The sequence below is a fragment of the Berghia stephanieae genome, chromosome 3, assembly GCF_034508935.2.
Source record: "Berghia stephanieae isolate SIO BIC M18660-M18661 chromosome 3, UCSD_Bste_1.3, whole genome shotgun sequence".
Classification (NCBI taxonomy): domain Eukaryota; kingdom Metazoa; phylum Mollusca; class Gastropoda; order Nudibranchia; family Aeolidiidae; genus Berghia; species Berghia stephanieae.
This window is the reverse complement of record NC_088362.1, coordinates 22,914,438-22,937,486: the sequence shown is the minus strand read 5'-3', so window position 1 is coordinate 22,937,486 and position 23,049 is coordinate 22,914,438. Positions and strand designations below refer to the sequence as shown.

The 23,049-nt window shown below is 37.1% G+C and overlaps 2 protein-coding genes across 5 annotated transcripts in view; one reads left to right on the top strand and one right to left on the bottom strand.

The window, feature by feature from the left end:
- LOC144967356 (rabphilin-3A-like) overlaps positions 1-16,305 on the bottom strand; it is a 160,855-nt gene extending 144,550 nt beyond the window's left edge. For 2 of the 4 annotated variants that reach the window (XR_013644363.1, XM_078904468.1), the window contains exon 1: positions 16,131-16,305. The gene's annotated coding sequence lies outside the window, so the exon portion shown is untranslated. The remainder of the gene's footprint in view (positions 1-16,130) is intronic. The other 2 variants (XR_013644360.1, XM_078904466.1) reach the window with 1 other exon arrangement.
- A 240-nt stretch (positions 16,306-16,545) lies between these two features.
- LOC144967357 (sigma intracellular receptor 2-like) lies at positions 16,546-22,809 on the top strand. Its single transcript, XM_078904470.1, has 3 exons — positions 16,546-16,695; positions 19,709-19,853; positions 21,367-22,809. Exons 1-3 carry the CDS (start codon positions 16,585-16,587, stop codon positions 21,615-21,617), a joined length of 507 nt encoding a protein of 168 aa, XP_078760596.1. The 5' UTR covers positions 16,546-16,584; the 3' UTR covers positions 21,618-22,809.
- The last annotated feature ends 240 nt before the right edge of the window (positions 22,810-23,049 follow it).

The following is a 23,049-nucleotide window of genomic DNA, read 5'->3' as shown; positions in this document are numbered from 1 at the left end:
TCCTCTATTCGCAGTAGTACTGCAAATAGTAGAATGCTTTCGTTTTTGTTATTCGCAGTAGTACTGCAAATATTGCATTCATATTCGTTATTCAAAGTAGTACTGCAGATAGTAGTAGATATAATTCATTTCAATTATTTGCAGTTGTACTGCCAATGCGGGTTCATTCTGTATTTGCAGTACTAGCCTTCGAGCCTAGAGCTTTATTGTATAGAGTATTGAGTGCAAAATATAAATAAACTACATTCTTTTATTTATTTTTTACAAAATTATTATTATTTTGCGTTTCGGTGACGATCTGTATCTTTATGGTTGGCGCTGAAGACACCAATGGTCTGGTTGTATTTCAGCGGCGTCCTCATTGGGCGCAGACCCATGTCAGTCGGGCCTTGAAATCGTCTAGGTGTGGTGCCATGATGACCAGTTCATCCAGCCCATTCCACTCCGAGATAGTGTTAATGAAGAAAGAATTTCTGTAGTTTTGTGTTCTTGTCTGTGGGATTTTGAAGCAGTTTGAATTGTTTGTGGTGTATCTCTCAATGGGGTTTTCGGTTATGTGGTTGGCAAAAGTGAGTGCTCGGATTTTCCTTTTGTTTGGTCGTGGCGTGAAAAAGGAGTCTGCCTTTATTGATGGTATTTGATCTGTTATAATCTTGAACATGAATGACAGATGGGTTTCTTTTCTTCTTTGTTGGAGGCTGATGAAGTTTCTTTCTTCTAACATTTTTGTCATGCATCCTGGGGTTCTGCTCTGGACTCTCTCAAGTTTTTAAATATCCTCTTTCAGGTAGGGGTCCCAAGCAACTGCTCCGTATTCCAATTGTGATCTCACAAGTGCAAAGTAGGCATTTTGTTTGCATGACGTTGGAGCATGGCTAAGATTTCGGCGGAGAAAGGCGAGGGTGGAGCTTGCCTTTTGGGTTATTTTGTTAATGTGTTTCCCCCATTTCAAGTCCTTTGAGAAGGTGATGCCAAGGTATGGGTTATCGTCAACTTGTTTCAGGACGGTGTTGTTTAAAGTGTAGGTCTCATTGTACTTTTTAGCTGTGCTGAGGATGTAGCATTTGTTTGCGTTAAATTTCATTCCCCACTGTTCGAGACTATTCAAGTCCTCATGTAGCAATTTTTGATCGTTTGCATATTTTATTGGTCGGTATATTATTAGACAGTCATGAGCGAATAACCTAATCTGAGATTTTACTCGTAGACATAGGTCATTGATGAAACAAAGAAATAGTATGGGTCCTAGCCCCGTTCCCTGTGGTACTCCTGATATGACTGGACATTCATCCGATGACGTGCCGTCTAGGACTACTTTCATGGTACGTTTTGTTAGGAAATTACAAAGCCATGTGTGTAGACAGCCACGAAATCCGTAATTTTCTAGTTTCTGCAGGAGTGTTTGGTGGGGCACAGTATCAAACGCTTTGGAAAAGTCGAGGATGCTGATGTCTGCTGGAGTGTTGGCATTCTGGAGTCTCAACAGGTCGTTTACAGTTATTAGGAGTTGGCTTTCACATGAGTATCCTTTGCGAAACCCATGATTCAGGTCAGTTAGGATGTCATTGTTCTCAAAGTGGTTCATCATGTTCTTACAGATTATATGCTCTAATAGTTTGGATATTACTGACGTCAGTGAGATTGGACGGTAGTTCTCTGCTTTATTTTTGTTGCCTTTTTTAATGCGATGATGATGTGTCTGTTGTTATGTAGTGATGATGATGTTGATGTGGTGGTTGTGATTGTAGTAGTGGTGTTGATGATGTAGTAGTGGTAGTGATGATGTCTATAAGGATAATGATGATGATGTAATGGCAGTGGTTGTGGTTGTAGTAGTGGCGGTGGTAGTGGTAGCGATGATGACAAGGAGAAGGATGATGATGTAAAGGTGGTGGTGGTTGCTATAGTTTTTATAACGATGTGGAGGTTGCTGTGGTAGTAGTAGTAGTAATTATGATGATGTGGTGTTGGCTGTAATAGTAGAGGCAGTTTATTGATGGTAACTTCTATTATTTGCAGGAGCACTGAGATTTGAGTCAAAAGCAAGGGCGAGTGTGAGAGAGAGAGAGAGAGAGAGAGAGAGAGAGAGAGAGAGAGAGAGAGAGATAGAGAGAAAGAGAGAGAGAGAGATTCCTGGAACTTTATAAAATATATATAAGTAACTGTAAATAATACAATAATTTTAAACGTTTGCTTAAAACATATCTGTTTCGTCTTTAGTAGATGTATGAGTAGCAAGATAGTCTGTCTGGTTTCTGTTGTGTGTGTGTGTGTGCTTGTGTGTGTGAATGAGAATGTTTCAGCCAAAATAATTTGTAATTTAAGCGCTTAGAGTGTGGTGTCTTGGAGTTCTCGCGCTATATAAGTTTTCAGCATTATTATTATTATTACAATAAACAAGGACAGAACTATTCTCATTAAAGTAATCTTACAGATAAGTTGATAGATTTCAAGATGTGAACAAATGATCAATTTGGAGAGGTGGGGACATGGAAATTTTCATGGATTGGATTGGGGTAACAAAAACAAAACAAAACACAATCTTGTCAAGTTTAAGACTTGAAGGAAAAGTTGAAACGTTCAAAATCTCAATTCTAAGTCACACAAAATGTTTCAACCATCCCTCTTTTTCTTTCCTTCTCAAACTAACACTCTCATTCAACTTGAAGTCATTCGACGACACCCCATTTTGAACAGAAGATACAGTGTTGTGTTCAGAGAGGGGACAAAGACTAATTTTCATAGATGGAAGAGCACTTCCACTACTGCGAATAGTGGTTCCACCGTGAAATCACTATTCGCAGTACTGCGAATAAGTATAAGCACTTCGAAAAAAAAAATGGTAGAGGCTAGGGAGACCAAAATCTTGGTCTCCCTAGCCAAAATGGCCCGTTTTGGCTAGGGAGACCAAGATTTTCGTTTATGGAACTGTTTCTTTATGTTAAAGAGGCGAGTTTTTTCTTCTATTATAAATTGCTTGCCTGTATGTTTTTGTTGTTCTTTCATTTTTAAAATGCATAAAACCGCGGGGCCAGATCTGGTGGGAGAATTATGTAAAAACGGAAAAAACATGACGCTATTTACGAAATGGAAATCAAAGATATGTACAAACAACAAGAACAAAACCTTGAGATAATTACTGTCAAGTTTGTTTTTTATTAGATAACAATGCATGCTGAGCCCTCTTTGGACATGGAGAGAAAATAATAGGTGGCGTTTTTATACACCTCCGTTGGAGGTGTACAAAAACGCACCGTTTTTATACACCTCTATTGGAGGTGTACAAAAACGCACTGTTTTTATGCACCTCCGTTGGCAGTGATGGTAAATTAATGAAAATGTTGCTGCATACGCCCATGAGGTTTAAATAGTTTTAGATTGTAGTTTAGCACGCTGCTTAGTGATTACCTATGTACAATGATAATAAATTAAAGAATAATAACAATAATTTAAAAAATCAAAAGGGAAATTCCATGAAAATGTCAACCGAAGGGGTGTTTTACAAATTCTTAAGAACATGTTAAAATTTGGTACCAATTTGTTGGAAAATCATTCAGGATTATGAATATAAGGATATTTCGTGCATATTTGTGGTACAGGATGCTTATTGTAGCTTTATGTAAGGGTATCCCCTATTTGAAGAACAAAAGAATATTTTCTTCAATATTATAAATTTTGCAACTTCTACAAAATTATAGCCACCTTTGCTGTTGTTTATTGATATTAAAACAATTATAAGTATCAGGAACCTATATAAACATTCAAATTTACGATTTTAATGAAATGTTGTCCTCATCGGTCGTTTTAATGACCTTGGGAAATTGTATGTCAGTCCATTACCATTAAAACAGTATTTTTCATCTACGAAAGAGGTGATTGTTGTACAGACTCACTATTTCAGATTTTCTGTTCTTACATGAATGGCTTTAGCACTGTAAGATAATTTTTCAAGAAATTTATCATTAAGGTACTTTTGTTGGGTAACGGACTGACATTTTTTAGGGTAACGGACTGACAGTAACAGACTGACTAATTCTATTTTAATTCAAAGACAATATATAAAAGTTGTTTTTTAAGTCTCAAGAGTAAAGTCCACTCCAATGTGTTTCAACTGATCAGGCAGCCATTTTATAAACATTTGGATCCATAAAATTTCAAACACTGGCCTTCAACATCAAGCCTGCTATTTTGCAATAGGTAAGTTGAATCTTTTAAAGCTTGTGAATCTTTTGATCACTTGAAGATTTTTGCTATGTTTGAATTGAGGGAAAAACACTGTTTTTGTTCTATAATATACTTATGACAATGGAGCCAGTAGTAGTCTTCTGTTGAAGGGGCAAGAAGCCCTGGGAGAAAAAAAAAAGAAATCAAACATTTAAATGAATGTGAAAAACTTTTGAGTCACTGAGGCTTTAAATGTAGTGGTCAGCAAGCTGTTTAGCTGTGTTTAATCTCATATTTTAGTTGTTACAAAGTAATTGATACAAGTTAGAAATGAGTTTATTTTCTTAGTTTTGCTGTATTATTTTTAAGAAAACAAGATTTGCTTTTTATTTCGATTTGACTTTCATAGCTTATGATTTAATTTCGTTCAATTTTCTTTATTCACAGGTTCAAAATGCCTACTCTATCCATGATTCAAATTACAAGAAAGACTGAAAACTGATGGCATTACATTGTTTAGGAAAAAGATAGGCAACAAAAGCAGGAGTCTCAAAGAAAACTTGAAAGTGATTGTAAAGGATGCTTAAAAGAAATAACGGGATTTTTCAAGCAAAATGGAAAATAAAAGAGAGAAAGCCAACAATCTACAACTCCAAAAGAAAGTAAACCAAGCACACCTAAATCCACATCTGCCTCACATTTCAGCACAGGAAAGTAAATACTGAATTCAACTTTGAGGTCTACAATCCTCCCAAAAAGTTAAAAAAAATTAAACTATGCCTGACTGCTAAGGGCATACAAACATCAACCATGGTTTTTAAATATTTTAATCATGAAATGGGCTTTCAAATGAAATAAGATAATTTATCGAAAATTTCTATTTGGACAAGAAGTACTCTTGGCAAGCACCAAGGGAAAAAGATTTCATAATTGTGAGAGATGAAAAAAAAGAAAGGACAAAAATTCCAAAAAGTTTCGTGTAAAAAAACCCTGAAAAAGGGGTTGTGATTGTTAGTGAATTTCATCCAGGAATCAAAATTGGCTTAAGTTTATTTTGCTCCCTCAGAACCTCAGAATGTACTTCTAAGAGAAATCCCACAATCTGCATAAGAAAATTGTAACAATCAAGGATTAAAATGGTCCAAATGAAATTTTTGAAGATCTTTCTCAGATCTTATAACTGGCTTTCTGGTCAAGTGCAGATGAGGAAGAGATTGACTGCCAATACTATCGACCAGTTTGCAGTGACGGTCATGGCCTATTGACAATTCCTAAGCTTGAGGAATCAAGATGAAATACAGAATAAAAATTAAGCTTAAAATAAGTACCAAAAGAATGTTAAACCTTCCCCAGTTTTAAAGTCTTTCTTATCTACATTTTTTTTTTTTTTTGGATAATTTAATTTCATAGTTGAAATAAAGTTCCCGTTTGACTGTGACAGAATAGATTTCAACTCACGAATCATTATTTCTTATTTAATTTTTTTCAAAAGCAAAGTTGGGATTGAGGTAATCAGATGTCACCCATCGAGTTACTCATCACGCCCAATGTAGCTTGACATCCATATAAGGAAAAGTATTGGTTTGATCAATCACACTGGGTATTCAGTGTTGATAATTATTACATAATCTGTTCTTTGCTCTGGATTTGATGTAGTAACCGTTATTCATGAGTAATAAAATTCAGAGGTGTCAGTCCGTTACCATCCATTTGTCAGTCCATTACCGACACTTTTTCAAGACTGCAGATTCAAATTTTGGACAATCTTTTAAATATTGCTAGTGGGTTGTAGAACAACATCTCGTGGTTACTATAAAAGAACTTATTTGTTACTGGAAGGCTTTAACTTCAGAAAGTTTGATCCATCTACATATAAAATTGAAAAAGATGGATTTTCTGATGTCAGTCCGTTACCAACATTATAATGTCAAAAAAATTCAAGTTGATTAAGATTCATCTTTATCCTTTTGATATATGATAAGGGCGGACATGATACATGTCCATGGGAAATATTAGCTCCATACAATAAATACATTAGCATTTCAGAGCACGAAATGTATGCATTTTTGGTCTGATTTGTCAGTCCGTTACCCGTGGAATTTCCCAAAAGTAAAAAGACACATGGCACACAAATACTGATCTCAAATAAATAATTTTAGAAAATTAAAATCAAAGCTTTTTAAAAACATGATAAAAAGTTTTTTGAAAAAAAAAAAAAGAAAGAAAAAAAAGCAAACAAAAACAAAGTAAATCAAAAAAAAAAATGTCAACAATGGGAATCGAACCCGGTACTTTCAAGGTTGGAGTCTGACAGCTTGTCCACTGCACTACGGAGCCACCTGACTGTTCATCACATTTAATAAGGTCTTTCGAAAACATTATTTTACCTTCAATGCAACTTCTCTTTTCTGGTTTTAAATTTCGATTTTTTAAATTATTACTATTTTTATATAAATATTTTTTATTTTTTTTAAATTGTGTGGGCGACAGGCCGATAACTTGCATCTCTTTTCTGACATTTGTTGGCGTGATTATACCCCCCCCCCCCCCAACCTAAAAAAAAAGAAAAATAAATTTTAAGCAAAAACAGCAACAAAGACAAACAGGCAAGCAATAGATAAATAAATAGAAGTAAAAACTCGCCTCTTCAACATAAAGAAACAGTTCTATAAATACAGTTTTACGCCGGGAGACCAAAATCTTGGTCTCCCTAGCCAAATTGGCCGATTTTGGCTAGGCTAGGGAGACCAAAATCTTGGTCTCCCTAGGCACTTCCAAAATAAAATTGTAAGCAATTTGTAGATCTCTTACTTCCACCATCAAGGGTCTGTAAATAAGAAAATAGATGATTTTGATTCAGTCCGTACCAAATAAATGTCAAAAAAATCAGTGAAAAGATTCATCGTAAATCCCTTTTGATATATGAAGGAGGAAATACATGCCAGGATATTAGCTCATACAATAACATTTACATTTCAGAGCACAAATGGTTGCAATTTGGCCTGATTTTGTAGCCGTACGGGAATTCCAATATCATTATCGTGACCCCCCCCCAATCAGAAAAGAGATGCAAGTTTTAGGCCTCCAACACAAATAATTAAACGTGAAAATAGTCGTTATTTTATGCAGTTGCTAAGTCGTTAGTTCCCTATTAGTTTGGATAGTTAAAATTAAAGGTACTAGGGTGTATTTATTCGTAGTGTGGGGAAGATTTTATGTAACTGATTATTGTGATAGGTTGTTGTTGTTGTTGTAAGTGTTTGTCATGTCATGACTGTCAGTGTCTCGATCGAGCTGTTGTGAGTAATCTTCATGTTGTGTTCGTTCACTGTCTCCCGCGTAAACGTGACGTCATCATTTCTACCCTTTAAAAGCTCGCGACACCTTTCATTCTCTCTCTCGACTATCTACAGCCTTATTTGAAACAGACATATCAACTATCTTCGCCCATCGTTGTATCTGCTACTAAGATCCGATCCGCCATACTTTTGGTATGTTATAAAAATCAGGCTAGACCGGGACGATTCCCGAAGTGCTCTAGAGCAGTTTTTAACCGCCCATATATGTCCTTTACATATATGGAGAACGCCCACTTCGGTGGAGACTTTTTCTAAACTTTTTCCTTATTTTTACATCGTGAACGAGATTGGGAAATCCGTTCACGACAATTGGCGCTGCGACAATTCCGAACCCGCCATTTTTAAAGTGTGGACACATGCACGATGACTTCTTCAGTAAGATTTTGAAACAAATAGATTATAATCTAAAACTGTTTCATCTGATGTTGTAAGTATAGTCCCTGAATTAGTCCTGTTTAGTTGTGTTTTTCATGCTTAAACAAGAAGGAAAGCCGTTTATAGGGGTCGGCAATTATTTTTGAACTGGCGAAATCACGATCTCAGCTCAGCTCAATTTTTTCATCGAGACTTCGAGCTCAACTTTCGTTTATTTTTGCCAATAATATTGTGCAATTGTGATTTCTATTCAACAAAATGGAGCAAAATTGGTGAGTACAATTCAATAATTTTACTTGAGAGTGCATGAGGGCTTAATCAATTCACTTCAAAGAATTAGCCTGGTGAACCATTATTGGGGTCATGGTTTTCACTCCCACACTCAGACTGATGTCTCAACTAAGATTGGAATTCAACCTGCATGTGAGCTAAATTATTTGCATGTCTACTTAAATACTTTCCAATATTTGACATCAACAATACTATTTCGGTGAATAATATACAAATAATTGGCGCCAAGATTGTTGCTTAACAATCTCACTGTGCTTTTCTAAACAAAAGGTAACGGTAACTGTCAGTATCATCTGTCTTTATTTAGATGATCAAACTCAAAGCTTAGGCAGCCATGTAAAAGTGTTTCTACTCACCAAACACAGAAACTATTTTCCAGCTTTACACGCTCCTAAACCCCCTATATATTGGATGTTTCTCTGAACTCTTTACATCCAGACTCTGTAAACATATCCACTTGCCTTAGACACCTGGTCAGTGTCTAAATAGGAGAAGAACCACCTCTAACCCTAACCCAGGGATTATACAGTGAAAATAGTGAAATCTATCAGCTGTGGTGTAGAGGTTGTATTCAAGTGAGAAGGGATCTGAGAGTATTCCAAGTTTACAGACTTTACCATTGCTTTATGATTTGCATCAACTGGTCTGTCATTTTAACTGAAATAAATAATTATCATATTTCAGTTTAATCCAAAATGGATGCAAAGATAATGATTAATGTCATTACTGCTAAGGACCTTTTAAGGTCATCTCATATAAGCAAGCCTTTGGCTAAAACCCTGCTTGACATTCGAGCACGTAAAGGTTTACTCACTAAGGAGGATGTGATAGACAAGATCAGTAATGGTGACATGTTAGAACTTTTTGATTTTTCGGTTTCCGAATCGTGCATTTTTGAGAAACCAGGTGAACATGCCCCTGGTACCTCTCGCGACAGTTCCCCAAATAAAATGGATTCGAATGATAATGCGTCTGGTGCTGGAGACAGACGAAGGGAACTGTCTGCGCAGCAGACCCCAACTAAAGCTGCAGGTTCGTATCCTGAACATGACGCTACTAGCAATCCTCAAGAAGGTGCTAGTAGTGTTGCGAACCCGACATTTTGTAACAATACGAAACGCACCATTCGTAATGCGTGGCACGATCAGCCTACCGAAGACCATTACCCAACATCCTTTTTGGCATCCGACCGCGAGCGGGTTCCTTTCGTTCATGAAGCTAAATTTTGTCAATTACATGGACAAGGTGCCTTACTCTGAATGTCCTGAATCTATAACTCACACATTGGACCCACCCTCTCAAGATTTCTCAAACAAGGGTCTCACATCAATGGGCCCGCAAAGAGAGGATTGTGGATATGCAAGAGACAAAGTAAGGCAAACCCGCCGGCTACCACGAAGAAAACCATCTATGAGAAGAACCTTGGAACAGGAGGATGCTCTAATTGAGGCAAGCATGCACAGGGAAAGACGAGGATGGAGGAATGAGACTAGTTACATGCATTCCTACGAGGCCCCACCTGCGGATCGCAATTCCACGGATCATTATGGAGATATGAGCAGTGGAGGCCCACTTATGCCACCCCCGTCCAAGGTACAGCTGCCTAAATCTATCTCTTTCAATGGGACAAAAAGATGGGATACGTTTGAATATAATTTTCAGAACTTTCTGAATTATCATAATATTCAACATCTCCGTGACCAACTATTTTTCCTGGGCCTAGCCCTGGAAGGAAAAGCAGCGGATTATCTCTCACGGATCCATCAGTCGATAGTCTTTACAGACATACGAGATGCATATGACACCCTGAGAAATCGATTTGGTGGTCAGCAGCTACAACATGCAACTCTGATACAATTCAACAGCACTACGCAGGCTGAAAAAGAAGATGTCTTAGACTATGTTGACAAGCTATGGGAGTTGGCACTGCAGGCATTTCCTGGACAGTCCCCCCGCAATTTAGAGTCCCAAGTGGTAGCCCATTTTATAACAGGACTATATGACGTGAAGGCAGCCCAATATATTGCATGTCAGGAGTGCACCACGATGGACCAAGCCCTGAGAACATATAAGCTTTTTAAAAATTCTCAGCAAGTTGGTTGGCGTGCGCGAAAGGATAGACCAAGTACCAGCAACACCGTGCGGTTCAGAGAGCCCTCTATCCAAGCGGTGAATGTGTACGATGAAGAATCTGGGTCAGAATCTGAGGAATTGGAAGACTATAGCCAAATTAGAGCAGTGACTCGCAACACGAGCATTAAGACAGCTGGTGTACAGCAGAAGACTGAGATGAGTGTTGAGGCAATGTTCAAAAAGATGTTATCAATGCATGAACAAACCCAAAGTAAATTAGACACTCTCATTACACTCCAAAGTCAAGTCTTGGAAGTTATGCAAAGAGGCGCTCGACGTGCCCAGCCAAGATCCCGCTCCAATTCCCCATCATCAAGTGCCTGTTTTTCATGTGGAGGTCAAGACCACTATGCTAGAGACTGCTCCATGAAAGGTCGCCCAAAGGAAGACAAGGCGCCAAACGGGCAGGGATCAGTTTGAGCCCGGAATTGATCCCAGTTCAAGCAAGGGCAATTAAAGAGGACCCAGTTTTTGAGGCACAACACAGATATAAGGCTATGAGCAATTTGTGCCCTTACTCTTCTGACTGTACTAATTTTATGAAACATGAAGAAACTAAGGAAAACCTTGCCCAGCAGACCAACAACGGAAGCCACAATGTATATCGGTCTAGCCAAGATCCAGAACAGATTGTAAAACCTTATTTTAATGAAGAATGTATCTGTATTGCAAGGTTACAGTCAGAATCTGCCCTTAAAGTACAATGTACAATTGAAAACGTCCCTGTACAAGCAGTGGTGGATACTGCAGCAGATGTTACCATCATCTCTGAAAACACCCATAACAAAATCCTACCCACCCCCACTTGTACGAAGTCCATGAAGATGTTTGCAGCAGGTAAAGATCAAAGCTTCTCTGCAAAATTAGTAGGACCACTACACTTGCGATAGGGAGAGATTCATCTGCTAACTCATATCTATGTTGCTCCCATTTTCGACCCAATGCTATTAGGAATAGACCTGCTGAGGAAATTAAGGGCAAAGATTGATGTGGAAAAACAATTATTTTGTCAAAATCAAATTATTCCTCTTGCAACAAATTCGACTGAAAGTGTAAGTCCCAAGTGTGACATGGCACAAACAGGTTTACCAGTGGATGATGGAGACCGAACAACTATCAAGATTGCCATTCCCCACAAATTGATCATACCAGCCCAGTCAGAAGTAATCACTAATGTTGAGTTAAACTATCTGCCCAATTCACCATTTATGTACCTGGAACCATATAGAAATCTGCCAATTTCTGTGGGCCACACCCTGCACGTAACCAAACCAGTTGTTACAGTGTGCTTGATCAACACAGGTGATGAATGCTTCCTCAAAAAAGGGACGGAAATAGGACAGTTGCTTCCCCTGGAAGCAAGAGATATATTTGAAGATGACGAAGATGACTGGCTGAATTTAACAGAAGTGGATGAACTCAGCAACCCCATGACAGAAGCGGAGGGGGAATGTGCCATATCAAGCACTTCCTGCCAGCCGATCCAACTACCAGACAAACTTATAGATCTCTGGCAGAGAGTTACGTCCATTCTGGGAGATGAGAGACTAGGTAAAGTTGAACAATTGCTGTGGGAATATCAATACAACAACAAGATATGAAGTGAGTAGAAAAGTGCCAGAAGACAATAGAGAATAAAAATTGTTGTTACCAACATAAGTGCCTGCTCCACTCACTTTTCTGAATTATAAATTCACCCCATACACCGGAGCATACTCAATGTCTCAATCGTTTCTATGTTATATGTTTGTGATGAGAATATTGGCTATTAAGCTTAACTGCTGGTCAAAATTACTTCGCGATGGTGGTGAACGAATCGGCGATCTCAAGAAGTGGGTGAGAGAGGGATCTAGAAATGACTTTGGGTTTGAAACGAATATTTTTTGTGTTCGTGGATAGCTCACACGGTAGAGCCACGCTCTCACCTGCCAGGCGGAGTTGTCGTACCAATAAGGTCGCAGGTTCAAACCCCACCACCGCCGCGAAAAAATTTTTTATTCTCTATTGTCTTCTGGCACTTTTCTACTCACTTCATATCTTGTTGTTACCAACATAAGTGCCTGCTCCACTCACTTTTCTGAATTATAAATTCACCCCATACACCGGAGCATACTCAATGTCTCAATCGTTTCTATGTTATATGTTTGTGATGAGAATATTGGCTATTAAGCTTAACTGCTGGTCAAAATTACTTCGCGATGTGGTGAACGAATCGGCGATCTCAAGAAGTGGTGAGAGAGGGATCTAGAAATGACTTTGGGTTTGAAACGAATATTTTTTTGTGTTCGTGGATAGCTCACACGGTAGAGCCACGCTCTCACCTGCCAGGCGGAGTTGTCGTACCAATAAGGTCGCAGGTTCAAACCCCACCACCGCCGCGAAAAAAATTTTTATTCTCTATTGTCTTCTGGCACTTTTCTACTCACTTCATATCTTGTTGTTACCAACATAAGTGCCTGCTCCACTCACTTTTCTGAATTATAATTTCCGTACATACCAAAGACGCTTGAGTTTAATAAACTCCCCTTGAACTGTTCAATAACCCTAGGACATATTCTAGAATAATTAAGTGCTGAGAGGGTTAAACCAGAAAAGGATACTAGCCTTCCTCGATGATACCCTTGTCCTTGGAAAATATTTTGACGATCGTCTTTCAAACTTAAAACATCTCAGCTCCATGCCCAACAGACAAGACTGGTGGACGCTGCACAATAATATATTATACAATAAGCCAGAATCTCTTCTTACTTCCCAATGACCACTTTGGACGAATGAAGTGAGGGAGAATAAACCTGCTGAAATTGCCACTTCAAGAGATTTTGAAATTGTGTGTAAGCATATCCAGTACATGACATCAAGAACCATGAAAGAGCAAAGAGAGTGAGATCACAAGTCATATATATCTTCTTGCCACCCTCCAGTGATGTCAATGTGTTACTTAAGGTTGCTTACTGTGGTTAAAATATAAAAGTAAATATGAGAGGCCAGGACCTAACAACTCTAATCCATTTGGGATACCCACGACATAAGTTGAGAATGGCATTCTATGACCCTCAACAAAGATGCAAAATAACTCTCACAAATCAGATCACTTCAATCACCACCACAGTGTAAGTAATGACATGAGCAGCAGTTAAGAATTCTTATTCAGGTGAATTATTTCCTTGATAATAATTTCAAATCAAGGAATAAACTAGACATGGCATGGGTAGCCTCTTTTAAATGCACAAAACCTGAACCACCGCTCTCTGACTAGTGAAAAATGGTCAAGAAGAGCGAAGAAAAAAAAGAAAAAAAATGGTGACATTATGAAGCTACATACCTAGGAAGAATATGTATTACTAATTGCTTCCATCATCTGTAGTGCAGTCAATTGATAGATTTTACAACAAAGGATGTGAGCTTATGCCTAAACCCATAAAGGAAGAGGGGTAATTATTGGCGAAATGTTAAAAATTATATTTAAAGCAAGCTCACAAGACTGCTAGGAAACCATTGAAGACAGAGTTGAATAGATGAAATTCGACTATGGAATTAGAAGAGGCAACAAAGTGCACTTCGAAGAAAAAAAAAAAAAAAAAAAAAAATAATAATAATTTATAACTGAATGCAATCCTGATCAGTCCTGCCAGCATCATTGCAGATTTCGTCTTCGGTGCAGTGTTATGTGTAAAAAACAGACACAAACTTTAAGAAGAAAGGTCAATCAAGAAGCCTCCAACTCTGTCATGACTCATATCTGTTGCTATGTACAAAAAGACAAACCCCAGACCATGGAAAGAAACAACAAAGTATGTATGACTGTCTGGAGCAACATCACGGTCTGTATCAACTGAGCAGAATAGCAACGAGTCGATGCCACCACTGTCAACTTGGCAGTGACAGTGATGAAGGGGTTCAATTCCTAAGAAAATGCCAGAGAAGCTCAGCCTGATGATACTAGACTGGAACCAAAGGCTGAAGGAGAAGGGGTAGAGGTGACACTTTCACCTCCCCATCAAAGGGTAGAGGTTTCACCTCCCCACTAAGAAACTTCTCACATCATGATGGCACAAGGGACTACTAGAGACACCAGGAGCAGACACCGTCCACAGGGAGCCTGATGATACCCCAAGCAATCACAGGTTTGATTACAGCTAAAAAAGTGCCCTGAAACCAAGACCTGATGATACCAGGGTTGGAACCCCTCGGAACCACAGGCTTGATGATACCTGGTGTAAGCCCCCCTGAACCCAGAGACCTGATGATACCAGGGATGGTACCCCTCGGAATCACAGGCGAGGAAGGGAGAGAGCTACCCAGAGGCCCATCTGATAATGGCTCTAGAACCCGACCCAACCTGATGGAACCAGAATAAGCCAAGATGTGAGAAAGAGCCCATGAGGGTACCACGACGACCATGTGGTATCCCTATGAACTGATAACATGAACACATGGGTGATCACCTCAAGCAGGCGAGGGAGGGAATTATGTATGTACATCAGAAGGTATTTTACTACCTCGATCAGGTGAGTCAGAAGCAGAAGCTTTAAAATGATGATGGTTACCACCTTGTGACAGGACCTGTATTATAGACATTAACATGAATTGGTAACTGACATGGTTCCAACCATGCTTGTTTTATTTCTGACATTATCCCTGGTGATTGTAATCCTGTCTATTAATTAATAAAGAGATTCCCTGGCCTGCTAGCAATAATGTAAATACTAAATAAGCTCTATTTTCAGCTGCATTGTTTTAAAGAAAAAAAAAAAAAGGGATATATATATCCAGCCATTTACAAGTGCAGCAAACAACCACTGATATTGCCTTACAATTTTGATTGCTTATATCCCCAATGAAATTTAAAATATTATATCCCTCCTAACAAGTTATCTTTTATAAATTTTGGTCCAATTTTCATAAGTACTATGTTCTGATATATATATTTTAAGTAATGTTTTAGGACCAGACAAACTTATGCAAACATGAGATCTTCCCACTTTTAATCTATATCGGGTATAACTTCAGGAGAGAAAGCATTTTAGGAGGGGGAGGAATGTGGGGAAGATTTTATGTAACTGATTATTGTGATAGTTTGTTGTTGTTGTTGTAAGTGTTTGTCATGTCTGTCAGTGTCTCGATCGAGCTGTTGTGAGTAATCTTCATGTTGTGTTCGTTCACTGTCTCCCGCGTAAACGTGACGTCATCATTTCTACCCTTTAAAAGCTCGCGACACCTTTCATTCTCTCTCTCGACTATCTACAGCCTTATTTGAAACAGACATATCAACTATCTTCGCCCATCGTTGTATCTGCTACTAAGATCCGATCCGCCATACTTTTGGTATGTTATAAAAATCAGGCTAGACCGGGACGATTCCCGAAGTGCTCTAGAGCAGTTTTTAACCGCCCATATATGTCCTTTACATATATGGAGAACGCCCACTTCGGTGGAGACTTTTTCTAAACTTTTTCCTTAGTTTTTACATCGTGAACGAGATTGGGAAATCCGTTCACGACAACGGGAATAAGGAGAAGTTGAAGTATGTGCTTGAAGTCTGAATCGTTATACCCGAATTTAACTGTACGAACGTTACCACTCCTTGCCACTCTTTTCTTCAATTCTGAACGAATTTAAATACATGAAAAACGGATATAATGATAGATAAATCAAAACATGACTCGGGATACCAACTCAGTAACTAGAGTAACAGTCAGGAAACTCGACGTTGACGTTGGCTTCCACATAAATAAATCTGAAGAATATTGAATGTAATCCCTAGACTATCTAAGAAGATATATCATTTTTTCTAATTTAACGACTTACTACAATTGCTGTCCTCTGTGTAAGTTATGAGTTTAATTCAGTAGTCTTTGTAAATGATTGAATCGTTCACGTTCATCGGCAGCAGCAACAGGATGCCGAACAGTAAACAGCTTGACCACTCAGAAAACGAAAGTGTTGCGTAGATTGGCCTTAAAAATGATTGCCAGATATATTTAACAAGATAAATTCATATACCTACATTATTATAGCTTCCAAAAGTTCTCGATGAGAATTAAAGTTTTCGAAATTAATATGATAATCAAATTGTTAAAAAAATAATTCATTATGAAAATATTGAATTAAAGCGTTGACGTGATTACATTTAATGATAATAGATTAGGAATATAATTATGGTAACTGAAATGAACAATGTGGCACTATATTGCAACAATTTCCGTTTTCCAAGATTGTTTTGTTTACAAACAAATCGATCAAAGTCGACGAATGGTGGAAGATGGCTCGGATTCTTGATTTAGTATTTTTTATTTACTTTGCAACACACATTCCTATCTCAATTTTAGTTGATTTTCAGAGCGTGTTGCCATTGCACATTTACCCACAAACGGTAGGTTTTAGCCTACATTTACTTGATTTTCATCAAATCAAAGGAGAATTTTGATTTCTGAAATTCATTTCAATTTTCGAAAGCCGGTAACCAGTAACAGTAACAGAGACTGGTGTCTATATAATCAAAACTTTTCAAGTAAATTTTCAAACTTGTGAGTTAGAAAACCATTGACAAATCTAAACAATTCTTTTGCACTGAAATGTCAATGCTGTAATTTAGGTATTGATTTTTTCAAATCTTAAACGTTAAACTTAATAAAGATAAGGTAACACGCCCCCTTCTTATTCTTACTCCCCCCCCCCCCCTCTCTCCCTCTCTCTCTCTCTCTCTCTCTCTCTCTCTCTCTCTCTCTCTCTTTATCTTCTTCTTCTTCTTATATATCGTCTGAATCACAGGTAAACCGAGTAATCAGTATCAGTGCGCATATCCATAGGAATTAGAAAAAAAAATAGTACTTTCCTGATACGCGTTCCTGATATACGATGATGCCTCTGTAAATTTAAATATCTAAATCTCTCTCAAACTATACCAGCAGGTAAGTTTTACAATAGGCGGGACGCACTTGGAGGAAAATGAATGAAGATGGCCGTCAACATAAGTTGGAGAAACTTTAAAAGTTCTCTCTCTCTCTCTCTCTCTCTCTCTCTCTCTCTCCTCTCTCTCTCTCTCTCTCTCTCTCTCTCACACACACACACACACACACACATACACACTCTCTCATTAAATCTTTGTGTGCATGGTTGGAAAAGCTACAAAGGTTTTCGTCTTTACTAAAATGTGGTCTTATATTTATATTTTAATACTTACTTATGGATACTTATGGATTGTTTCCAGCACAGGTCCTTATATGTCCTCTTTGCCAGACTCTATTTCTTCATTGTCTTTGTGACTTAAGTTTCTTCCGGTTTTACAATCTAAAGCGCATTTATAATTGTACAAAACATGTTGGTCAGACCAAAATTTGTCTAGTCTGCTCTTGAAGCTATTTAGGGTTTTTGCATTCACAACAGAATCTGGTAAACTGTTCCATATTTTCGTTGTTCTCACAGTAAAACTGTGTTTTCTCACATTCAATCTTGGTCTTTGTGTCAGCAGTTTCTTTTTGTTACCTCTGGTGTCTTTTCCTATTGTGAAGTCTTTCCTCCATTTGATAAACTCTGTCATGTCTTGGTCATATTTACCACTTATCATCTTGTAAAGTTCTATCATGTCGCCCCTATATCTTCTGTATTTCAAAGTTGGTAAATTAAGTTTCCTCAGTCTTTCCTCGTAATCTAGCGATCCTAGTCCAGGCATCTGTTTTGTGTCCCTCCTTTGCACACCTTCAATTAGCTTGTTGTATTTATCTATACAAGGAAACCAAACTGAGCTTGCATAGTCTAAGTGCGATCTCACAAGCGCTTTATAGAGGGGTAAGATTGTCTCTTTGTTTAGGTATTGGAATGTTCGTCTGATGACGGCAAACATGGACTTGGCTTTTTAAAACTTTTTCACTGATATGTGTATCAAAAATTAATTTGTCATTTATAGTGACTCCAATGTCCTTTTCTTCTTTCTATGGAATACCCATCAAAGTGTATTTGAAGTTGTCTCTTGGTTCATTTTTGCCAACATGCAGGAATTTACACTTATCAGGGTGGAATTTGAGTAACCATGTATCACTCCAGGATTCTTTAATAGACCATGAGATAAAATTCAACCATTAACGATAACACTTTTAAGGGAAAAAAAAATCTCAATTAAGCATTGGCAGATTGACCAGCAATCAAATAATGATGAGTCCTCCTCTGCATTGCTCAGCTGTGTGGTCTTGCTGTATGACACTTGCCTGTGGATCGATAGGTCGGGGATTCTAATCTCGCTCTGAGTATTGCATAGTTGGGTCCGTGGAAAAGGTTCTTTACTCACATTCTCTCACCATACTCTGGTGTAAAATGAGTAGCTGGTCGTTAACAGCCTTGTCTCTTTCTGGGTATCATGTAACATTGCCTAACAGTCATCATGTCTCATTCTACATATTTTAATGGTGTTGGCTGACAACCAAAGAGGGTGTACCCTCTTATGTCACATTTTATTGGCGAATATGTGTCATGTCATAAAAAGCTTAAGTTTTAAATATTAGTAGGGTAAATAAAGTCACTTTTTAAAGTTCATGTTTTTCTTTTACTCCATTTCAAAATAATTTATTTTTGGAACAAGTTAGAAAAAATACCTATAGAGTATATGCTGCATAATTTGATTTCTCAGTCTCTGTAATACCATCCACTTCCATCCAATGGCGAGCTTCAATGCAACGACTAGGTGAACAATTAAAGACAATCTAAGATGGGCATGGGATGAGTATAGCTCCGCGGTATGCCCTTGTTATCCAGTTAACATTACATTTAACATGCCATTTAATGTTACAAATCCATTCACACCTTTGTTCAACAAGCTTTTGACGTCACACCATGTTACACAAACCCAGTTGACAGGACCATTAGGCCTTGTATGTTTACCTTGGACTGTATCAAAGGATAATTTTTTTTTTTTTTTTTGGTTTCAAAAAATATTTTAAAAACATGAACTCAAGCACTCTTGCAGTGATTTTATTTCTTGTTTGCACTGCAGATAATGATAATGTCAACATCTTAGACTGTAAACGCTGCCTCCTTGGTTTATTTTTGCCCTGTGAAATGTATGAGTTGGATCATGGCCGACTAGAGTAATTACGTCATGAGTTGGATACATTGTAAGAGAGTCTAACTTGGTATTGCGATGACGTGTTATATCAACATATCTCATATCTTATTCTCCATCCATTTTGCTATCATCTTCTTGATGATATTAGACATTGTCATTATCATTATCATCATCATCATCATCATCACCGTTAGCGTCATCATTATCATTGCTGTAGTCGTTGATTTTAATTGGTTTAAAATTAAGGTATGTTGCCTTCTATATAGGAATGTCTAGATAACGTATTTAGAATTCACAATTTTGGAATCTTCTCCTCTATAATTCACAGTTGATAGATGTAAGGCACTGGTATTGTAGGACATTTAAAGATCCAATGATGATGAGTTCTCCTGCATGGTACAACAGCTTTGTTTTCTGTGAATTTCTAGTGCAGTTCCCATTTTTTCCAATAGCTGCTTATGGGTTTTTCAAAGGTAAATATGTTTGTTTTAATTGAAAGCGGGTCAATTTGTCAATGCTGATTTAAGATCTTATTTATCTCTTGATCTTCCAAATGACAGTTACCATAAGGAGTGACTAACCATGTGGAAATATAAGGGGGTCCAGATAGCTCAGTTGGTAGAGCACTCGCTTCAAATGCAAAGGGAATGAAATTGATCCCGGGTGGCGTATAGATATTTTTTTTCTGATTCCCCCCCCCCCCCCCCCATATCCATCCAGCAGTGATTGGGTAGTTGGGTCTGGTGGAAAGTACTTTGCTATAGACGAGCATCTTATCCAGAGGGTAGCAAGCAATTCCCATTGACCATTTCATGCTATAGAAACCGGGATAAACCCAGGCTCTTTGGGCATAAAGGCTCTGAAGGAAGGACTACTTCGTAATGTCTGCTTGTGGACACATGAATTTGAGACACACAAAAATAAACACAGGCACCTACATATACACAAAGACATTCACCTCCAACTTCCTAATTTTTATGAGCTTTTATAGGGTTTTTAAAAATATCCTTTAAATGCTCAAATTACTTCACCGGGGATCACAAACCAACAGCAACATTGAACATGCAGGACAAGACAAGTCACCTGTATTGCATTAATACAATTTTTTTTATGGTAGAAACTACGTAATTAAGGGTCAGATACTCACATTTTACACCTGAGTTTTGTGACAGAATGTGAGTAAAGAACCTTATACTAGGAATCAATTCAGTGTTGCTTAAAGAAGGACTCGAACAAGGGACCTGATGGGCCGAAGCCAAGATCATACCACTAGACCACAAATCTGAAATCTTGATTGTGGAATTTGTACCTAGAGTGGATGATTTTTTTTTAAAAGTGGACAATCATAATTTAATACATACTCAATTTATGTCACATTGTTTTAAAATGTATTTCTCTGTTTCCCCTCTTTCCTCTGGAAAAAAATGGTTTTAATCCATTTTATTACTTATCTGAAAATAAATAGGGAGCATGTTTAAATAAGGCAATAGGCATATATGCATTTCTAATGTTAATTTTCCCAGATGACCTCATAACATGAATGACACCCCTAGAAAGGATTTTGACCTATTTTAAGTCAATGTTTTATCTCGCTCACCATTGTTCATAAACAAAATAAGATATTATTCAGAAGCCATTCATCATTTTGTCATTAAATTATAATTTTAAAAAACCCCAAAAAACAACTTGTTTGCAAAGTTATTTCATCAAAGAAATATCATATTTTTAATTACCTCAACCAAACACAGAATACTATATCCATTCCTCGTTACCTTTTCTTTTCTCTTTTTCTTTTTTTTTTTTTTCGATTCTTATTGACTAGAAGCTCTTAGATAACTTCACAGTAACTGTTGGCCAGGGACCCCTTGTGAAACGTGTAAACCACATTTAGTGGATATTGCGCGATATAAATGCTCACATTTATTGAAAAGGGGAATTTTATTATCATCTTGGAATATAATTTTTGATATAAATTTTTTTTTGCAGGTGCCAAGAAATGCCAATGGTTGAGGATACCTTCCCTAATCTATGGGATTCACGTAGCAACTACTCTGATTCCCATCTTCGCGCACATCCTTTTTCACGACTTTAGTCACGGATCTTTTGGAGGACCCACCACTGTAGAAGAGCGACTTTTTCTTATGTCGGTTTATATCCCTTATTTTATTATACCTGTGCTCATGGCTTTAGATGCATTGTTTAGTTCAGTTTACATCAGTAATGAAAAGATTGATTAGGATAAAATATATTTTCTTATTGATGAGAAATGTCCTTAATTGAAAAGTATGAACAAATTGTGCACCGTAGATGATTTGGAATTGAAAGTTATCACAACATGAATGTGTGTATAACTGTTATTCCTATTAAATAATTGTCGTTTATGTGATGTTGTTGTTGTTATTATTTTGTGTTTGCTTTTTATTTTTTATTGGTTTTCTTGTTGTTTTTTGGGTTTTTTTCGAAGGGGGAGGGTTTATTGTTATTGTTTAAAAAGACGTTTTTTTTTCTACAAAAATCCCTCTTGGACTGTTTAAACTTCATTCATTTACAAATATTTTTTTCTAATGAGGTGTTATAGTGAAGTAGAAAACGACTGGACCTCTCCATATATTATGTATATACATAAATGTGTTCAGTCATCTCATATTTGCATCATTGATCACCTGAAAAAACTTTCTTTGTTTCCCTCCATTCATTTGTGTTGTGAGATAAGAGAAAGACTTTAATTTACTGTGATGTCACAAAATATATTGAAAAGAATAAATAAAGAAACATGGTATAATTTTTAAGAAATTAATAATGGTATTTTATTTATTGATTTTTTTTTTAATCCCATCACATTGCATTGGTTTTTAAGGTTTTCACCGTTGTGAACATAAATAAACACTAAATGTCTTGACCTAAGTTATGATTTTCCTGTTAACATATCATATAAACACCCAACCTTTATGAACTATCTAGAGGTCAATTAGAACTATTTTTTTAACTTGCAAATTGTTCTGTAAATGAGTTCATATGCTCATTGTTGTTTATGCCTGAACGAATGCTCGAAAATTAAAATGGCCTCGGTATTTACGATTGCATTGATCGCCTTTTTATTAAAAATCTTATTGCTTTACAAACCATCTTACAATGATAAGCCAAGAAAGAAGTTTTCTCATTCAGTCCAAGGACTGCTGCTGTGTTGTTTTTGTTTTTAAGGGTTTTACGACGTTTGCAACACATATAGGTCAACCCTTAAAAACAAAACAAATACTTAAAGTGCCTTTTTTATAATGTATTCTCACTATATTTTTAAAACATATCATATTGTTTTTATACTTTTCACATAAAAAGAATTTTAAATGACGTTATCTATTTGTTAGTTTTAGAACTGAATTGGAGCTTAACTATAAATATTTTATATTAATAAAAAACATTATTTTACTATGACCTGTTGATGTTTCTTTCATGTTAAACGGAAATTTTGCCCCAATTAAAAAAGTCTAGACGTCGGAGGTTTTCAGCAAAATTGAATGCAATAGCTTTTAAAATTGAACAAAATACCATACTTAAAACATAACTTTTATGGCTCGAATCCCTTCTTCAGTCACCAATAAAAATGGTTAAAACAATAGTATCCTTTAAATTGTATTTATTGTTAGCTGAAGAAGTGTTTTGATCCCATCA